This window comes from Myotis brandtii, unplaced genomic scaffold, assembly GCF_000412655.1.
Source record: "Myotis brandtii unplaced genomic scaffold, ASM41265v1 scaffold802, whole genome shotgun sequence".
Lineage (NCBI taxonomy): Eukaryota > Metazoa > Chordata > Mammalia > Chiroptera > Vespertilionidae > Myotis > Myotis brandtii.
Genome location: NW_005371230.1, coordinates 1,564,997 through 1,572,725, shown reverse-complemented (window position 1 = coordinate 1,572,725; position 7,729 = coordinate 1,564,997). Strand labels below are relative to the sequence as shown.

Sequence of the window (7,729 nt, the reverse complement as noted above, 5' to 3'; positions counted from 1 at the left end):
CGCGGGGGAGCCGCAGAGACTCTGGTTCCGACACCGGCAGACCCCTTCTGCTCACAGACCCACGGGCTCGTGAGAAACAGCCCCTCTAAGCTGCACATCTGGCCAACGCGGCACGTCTCTAAATCTCACGCGGAGAGTTTTATGGAGACAGAGTGCGGCCGAATCTCAGATGTGACAGTTTGAAAAAGGCGAAATGTTCAGAACACAGTGCTGTCACTTCGTGGTAAGAAAAACTTAACATGGTTCCATTGGAGTCTTATGACATTAAAATGCAGAGATATGGTTAGGTCCTCAAATATCTACCCTACATTAGCTACAAATTAAAATTTCACATACAGCCTCCCAGCTGACCTTGTACCTGACAGAGACTCATTCCCCCCCTCGCCCGCACCCCCTCCCCACCGTAATCTATGCACGACATGCCAGAGAACAGAAAACTGACAGTAACGATATGCAAAGCCCGTGTTGCGTTTTGGCAGCTTGCGGTTTAAGAAGTTGCAGATGAAATTAGAAACATGTTAAGAATCGCAGAGGACGCAATTAGTCGCAGAATACCTGGCACCGTTCAGATACAAAACACGGGAGGCATCGGCAAAGTCGATAGTGCAATTAATTTAGATCCAAACAACAGCAACGGAGGATCAAACCCATCTGCGAGGAGCGGCGAGGGGCAGGCCGCGACGCAGGCGTGACAAATGGGCCGCCCGCGCCTACCTGCCTGGATGATGAGCTTTGCGCATTCGTTACACGGGAACAAGGCCACGTAGATGGTGCAGCCCTTCACGTCGGCCGAGTTCTTGTTCATGATGGCGTTCAGGAGAGAGACCAGCCAGCGACTTCCCTGGACGGCTCTGCAGACCCACACGGAGCAGACCGGGTGCTTCCCCCGTCTCACCAGCAGCGCTGACCTGAGGCAGGACCCCGGATGGCGCTCCCCACAGCGAGAAGAAAGAGAAACACTTACACTGGGGCTCAGGAAGAATTCACCAATAGTGCTGAAGCATTCCGTTCCGCCCTCTGAAATCCATATATATGGAGGGTGTCCCAAAATTCACGCAAGATTTGAATTTTGCGTGAGCATTAACAACAACAACAACAACAAAAAATAAAAGCCTAATTTTACTTCTTGGCTTATTGAATCAGATTCTAATATCTGTTGCCCTTTGATTTCAATCCCTTCAATTTGATAAGCATTCCCAAGTACCAATTATGGCCCAGGAGCAGGGACAATGAAGACCAATGAAGACCACGGCTTTGCGTATGTGCCAGCAAAGCCGTGGAGGCCATTTACCCGATGTGCTATTCCATACATAACCCTATACTGTATACTTTATGAATCAATAAAAAATTTACAATTTTTAATTATAAACCTGTGTTTTCTATCAAAATTACTTCTTGCATGAATTTTGGGACATCCTATATAAAAGGCTAATATGCAAAGTGTCCCCTCAGGAGTTCGACCAGGAGATGGGGAGTTCGCTCGCTCGCTATGATGTGCACTGAGCACCAGGGGGCAGCATGAAACATGGCGGGCAACCAGCAGCAGCGGCGGCAGGGCACTGAGGGAGTGAGGGAAGGAGGAGGCGGGGAGGCAGGGAACCTGATGGGCCCTAATCGATGGCCAGGCCTAGGAACCCCACCCGTGCACGAATTTCGTGCACCAGGCCTCTAGTAACATATAATAGATTTGATTTTAAAAAAAACTAATTAGAAACTGAAAGTGCTGAGAATGCCAATGAGGGCCATGTGGCCCGACGGGTTGGCAATTAGAGGCACCCCGGTCCACGCAGCAGCCCAGGGTCTGTGAGCACCTAGAGCCGCCAGGAGGGACCGGGGTCAGGTACCTCCCCCCAGCCCCACCCCACGTGCAGCCACAAGGCCCTGGGGCGTGAACTACCCACATAAAATGGCTCATCTGTGTGCTGATATGCACACGCGGGGATGTGCTTTCGCTGTGGCCACCGAGAGGGCAGGAGCAACTAAGAGCAAGAGAATCAGGAAGTGGAGCTGAGCATTTCTGACCGAGGGATCTGCATGGCCTCATGGCTCCCGGCCCACACGCACACATCCTTGTGGGTGCCCAGTAGTTCGTCTTTTATAAGAAAGACATGCATCCACTTAATGGCAAGGAAAAGTCAAGTTTGGGGTTTTCTTTATTGATTTCAGAGAGGAAGGGAGAGGGAGAGAGAGATAGAAACATCAATGATGAGAGAGAATCACTGATGGGCTGCCTCCTGCATGCCCCACACTGGAGATCGAGCCCATCACCCGGGCATGTGTTCTGACCGGGAATCGAACCGTGACCTCCTGGTGCATAGGTCAACGCTCAAACACTGGGCCACGCCGGCCGTGCGAAAGGTCAAGTTCCTGCTACACTGGCTCATTCCACCTAAGATCCCTACACGGGGATCCAAGGTCATTCCCAGACTTGCCGGAATTCCAGGATGAAGGGAACCCCCTCCTCTCCCCTCCCGCACCTCCCCAGGGCCCTGGGCCGGGGTTCGCACCAACTAATCCACGGGGCATTCCTCTCAAGGCAGGAGTTGTGCTCACTACTCAGATCTAGTTTGGAATCTCCTACCTGCTCTGTGCGGTGGCTAGATGCTATCTTTTTTTTCTATCCTCACCCGAGGATATTTTTCCATTGATCTTTAGAGAGAGAGTGGAAGGGAGGAGGAGGGAGAGAGAGAGAAACATTGATGTGAGAGACACATGGACTTGTTACCTCCCGAATGCACCCTGACTGAGGCCATAAATCGAACCTACAACCCAGGCACGTGCCCTTGACCGGAAATCAAACCCGAGACCCTTCAGTCTGAAGGCTGACCCTATAATCACTGAGCCAAACCAGCCAGGGCACTGTATGCTATCTTAGTTGCTATTTCCTTTTCTGGGTGCATTATTTAAGGCTATATTATACCTCCCTGTGGCAGAGATTCACACATGTCTGCAGACTGGAATCCTCGGATGTTCCAAAACACGGCTGTCCGGGTCCCACACCCGGAACCTGACAGGGCCTGGGTGTGGACTGGGCTTTGAAATCTCTAAGCGGTTTCCCGACATGTTTCCAAGGTGCAGATGTGTTTAGGAAACACTGCCTCCCAGAACCCTCTGGCATCCCCAAAGTCACTTAACAACACACGCTATACATCCAAGCGCTAAAATCAATGCTTGCTGAGCGAATTAATGACTATCTGGCCGTGGTCCAAATCACACAAATCTCCTAGAATTATAACCACGGGGCCTCCGAGGGTCTCCTCGCCCTCTCCCACCACCACCAGCCTACACACGCCTTCCTCCGGGCACATTTGGCCGTGACGTCCTCCCTCGGTCAGCGAGCCTTTGCTGAGGGCCTCCTCGGGCCCACCTTCCTCCCAGGCCTCCAGGTCTCGGGTGGGGTGGCCGCTGTGCGTGTCCGGCCGCAGCTCTGCGATCCTGTGGGCAGGAAGCTGACCAGGGCCCTCCCAGAAAACGCTGGGAGCGCTCCTTGTAGTCCACGAAGGCCATGATTTAGGAGGTCTCAGGCGCATGTGGAAACCAACAGTCTTAGGCCTTGTAAGAAAATCTCCCGAAAAAGAAAAGCTGCACTTAATCAGATCGCAACCCACCAGAGAACCCCTGCGGGCCAGAGGGACCTGAGCCAGCTCCGAGCCCCACAGTCCATACACCCCCAGGGCAGGGGAGGACAGGGAGGAGGAGGGACAGGCGACAGGCTCAGGGGCCAGGAGGGCGCTGGCCTCGCAGAAGTCCCCTTGCCCCCATGTCCTTCCCATGACTAAGTCCCCAAGCCCAGATTAACCCCGCTCCGTGTTAAAAACAACTAGATGTAATTATTTCTTCTATTTCCCCCTCGAGGGCAGGACCAGTCTTCTAGGTTCCGGAGTCTAACGCGGTGCCATGAACATCATGGATGTTAAATATTTATTGAATGAATTAAGGGGGAAATGCAGGTTCTAGTTATTGATGCCAACGCCGGGAAATACGGACAGTCCTCTTAAATTCAAATATCAAACACAGGCCTTGCTGCCCAATAAACACTTTTTGATGGTGTTGGTATTACTCTTCAGAACTGCGGAATTTCTGAATCTGGGAGAAAACCCAGTGCACTGTCCTCTCTTGAATTTCATTGTCACGTGGACGACAACTGTCTTCCTCGAATTCATTTTGGGGCAAAATGTAACACTGTCTGCCTGGGTTCATTAAGAAAATTACCATATGAAACAGCCTTTCTTGGGCAATCGGCCAGCATCCCTGGGTAAAGGGTGGCTCAGAGAAATGACACCCAGGACCATGAACAGACTTCCTCTCTCTGACCCACAAAATCGCAAGATGAAACCGATAAAGTTTCCTGTTAAAAATCATGAGGTCTGCTGGCGACGTGAGGGCTGAGTGCCGGGCACACGTGGGCTCTTTCAAAGGAACAGTTCACAACCCACGACCCTCCAAGTCAAGCTAGACAATGAAAAACAGCCCGGCTCCGTGGTTGAGCGTCGACCTAGGACCCAGGAGGTCATAGTTTGATTCCCGGTCAGGGCACATGCCCGGGTTGCGGGCTCCATCCCCAGTGTGGGGCGTGCAGGAGGCAGCCGATTCCTTCTCATCATTGATCTTTCTCTCTCTCCCTCCCTCTCTTTTCTTCTCTGAAATCAATAAAAACAAAAAAAGTAAAAAAATTAAACTCGTGGAGTGTCCTGGCACACTCGATTTCTCGGGATCATCCGTAGCTTTAGCCTCAGAAGTGACACCCACTCCGACCTTCCCGGAGCCCCCTGGGCCCACGGAACCCTGTCTGATTCGCCCTGGCTCCCCAGCCTGCACCTATGGGGTTGAGGAGGGAAACCCCAGCCCCGTGCTACACCTGACACCTCTCCTGGCCCCGCCCACCGGGAACTCCCCGCTGCTGTCTGTCCAGATCCTGGCACGGGTCTCGCAGGTCCACGACCCCACAACCCCTGTGGCTTTGACCCTCGGCTTCCCCGCCCAACCCCCCTGCATTTCCCTTCAGAACGGACCCATCAGGTCCCCAGACTGCCCGCCCAGAGGAACCTGGACAGACGCCTTGGGACTCGTTCGATGTGTTCACGTAGGTCAATCAGAGTGGAGTGTGGGGACTCACTTAGCCGGGCTGGCCATCACAGCTGATCAAGTAACAGGCAACTGCCACGTCGGCTCCAGGCCACAGAGAGCACTCGGCAGGGAGCAGGCCTGGCCTGGGAGGGCTTGCTTCGAGCCCTGCCAGCCTGGCCTGACCTGGCCAAGCATCTCCCCTACCCTCGCATCCTCCACCTGCAACTGAGGCAGCTTCGAGGTGCAAGGCCCCACTTTGCCACTTAAAGCGTGTGACCCCGACCGGGGGCACGAATGCGCTCTCGGTTTGCAGGAACAGCGCCAGCTCTCAGAAAGTGCATTTCCACTAACTGAATCAAAGCAGTTTAAAAGATAGTAAGTAATCCAATTTTCAGCTTTTCCCTAATGCGCCCATTTTCCTCCCTCCATCTTCCAGAACAGCCAATCTTTTCCAAGACAGGCTCTGACCGCAAAACAGGAGTCTCCTCTCCCATGGCCAAGGGCAAGCCTCTTGACTCTGTAATGCATATAAAACCTCCACTTGTCTCTGAAACAATGCTTTTCAAACTGCAGGTCGTGACACCGGTTTAGTGAGCTATAAACAGCATTTTCTTTTCTTTTTAATGAAAAGAGAAGGGTTGAGATTAGAACGCACCCACGTGGCAAGATTAGGTACTGCTCCTAACACTTCCGTGTGTGTGTGTGTGTGTGTGTGTGTGTGTGTGTGTGTGTGTGTGTGTTTTGTTTTGTGTGGGGTTTTTGTGCAGGAAAACTATGTCACCATGTAAAAAGTTCAGAAACACTGCTCTAAGGAAACCTGCTGACCTCTGGAATATGCTAGAAATGTTTACAACCAATTGTTCTCTTAAAATGGCCCTAATTTGTAGCGTCTGCCCATTTCTGTGGTGTAAATACTGCCACTCAGCCAATTTCAAGCCTCCAACATGGCAGGGAAGTGAGAAGAGGTGCGCACATCAGCGGTGGTGAGCCGGTCCTGGCACGCCACTGAACGGCCTGCTCTTGACCTAAACCCAAAGCCTCCTCGGGCTGCAATCTGACTCGCCTGCTCCCTGGCCCTTGGTTAGTTACTACCCTCCACCCCAAGTTCTCTCAGGAGGACCGGGGCCTTCGGGGTGCCCTACTTTCAATGGGTCCTTTTCTTTCTCTCGACTTTCTAGGCACGTCCCAAAGTCCAGTCCTGCACTTCGATGCGTTCATTCTTAAGATTCTCGGGTAGCAGATCTAGTTGCAAAGCCCCGAAATCTACATTTCTAACCCCAGTGTCCCCTCTTCTCCTCAGGCCTTTCCCCTGGGTGGCCCGAGTCTTCTCCGTCACGTCTCTCGCTACGATACACAGTCCACAGCTACCTGCGAGCAAGAAGGTCAAGAATAAATTCACCGTTTTCCGATGCTGGCATTCTGATCGCCTTGGGATACACGCGGCAAGAGCTACGAGGAGATGAGTGCAAGAACCACCCCAAGAGAAACGTTCTCACCGGGATCGTGAGAACAGCAGGGTTTTATATCATCGGAATAAAGACTCAGTACCCTAACGAGAGAGTGTCTAAGACGTAATTCATAAGATAGCTAAATTGTCCAAAAAAAAAAAAAAAAAGGCAAATTTTCCAACTGTCTACCTAGAACTACTCACCGATGGCTAGGCAATAAGCAAAAGAACTCCCCGAGCACTACCAGTATATTTGCTAAGCAGCAAGGGCGCCACAAAACACTCCGATGACTCTCAACATTGTTGGAAGGGGGAAGAGGCAAATGCTGAGCGTATGGGATCAGCACTCACAAAGTTCCCCACCGCCGGAGGAGGGCCTCTGCCTCCGGTAATTATAGGACAGTCCTCCGCTTTGGTCTTTTCCTTCCCCCTTTTCTATTACTAACTGTCAGAACTCAGCACTGCATTACCCTTGGACCATGGAGCAGAGATTGTATAATTAGAAAACTGTTATTTTTCAAACTCCCTCTCACCAGAGCTTGATTAATCCTTACTGTCCCGTGTAGGCGGTTCGCGGCAAGTTTGACAAATTAACAGGATACATTCCATCCTCGGTTCGATTTAGATTTAAGAGATTCGACATTTTATAAATTTGACTTTCATCTCATTTGATATAAGACTCATACAATATCTATTTTAGACGGCAGTAGTTTTAAGGTCACTGTAATAGGTTTAAACAAAGAAAACACCTGTCTGGCCGGTGTGGCTCAGTGGTTGAGCATTGACCCATGAACCAGGAGGTCAGGGTTTGATTCCCAGTCAGGGCACAGGCCCAGGTTGCGGGCTCAGTCCCCAGTGAGGGGCGTGCGGGAGGCGGCCGATCAATGATTCTCTCTCATCATTGATGTTTCTATCTCCTTCTCCCTCTCCCTTCCTCACTCTCTGAAATCAGTAAAAACATCGTATTTAAAACACAGCACCTTCTCTCAAAATACCCAAAAACATGGATAATGCTAAGCAAATGCTAACTGCTGCACAAATAGCTGAGCAGAAACAGCGTGGCTCTCCTAACGGACCTGCAGGTGCGCCCAGCACAGGACGGGAACCCGGGGGCCTGAGGGAATTTGGAGTCGGGAAAACTAAGTTTCTACTCCAGGTAAAGAAACCCTCCAGACTGTTTAAAACTCCTCGTTGTCCGTGGTGTGGAACTTTAAG

General features: G+C 51.5%; 1 protein-coding gene across 1 annotated transcript in view; it reads right to left on the bottom strand.

Moving 5' to 3' along the window:
• Positions 1-7,729, bottom strand: part of DCTD (dCMP deaminase) — a 27,067-nt gene that overhangs the window by 4,609 nt on the left and 14,729 nt on the right. The window contains exons 4-5 of the mRNA XM_005883868.2: positions 4,693-4,699; positions 715-824 (exon numbers count right to left, since the gene is read on the bottom strand). Coding sequence (XP_005883930.1) covers positions 715-824; positions 4,693-4,699 — 117 coding nt within the window. The remainder of the gene's footprint in view (positions 1-714; positions 825-4,692; positions 4,700-7,729) is intronic.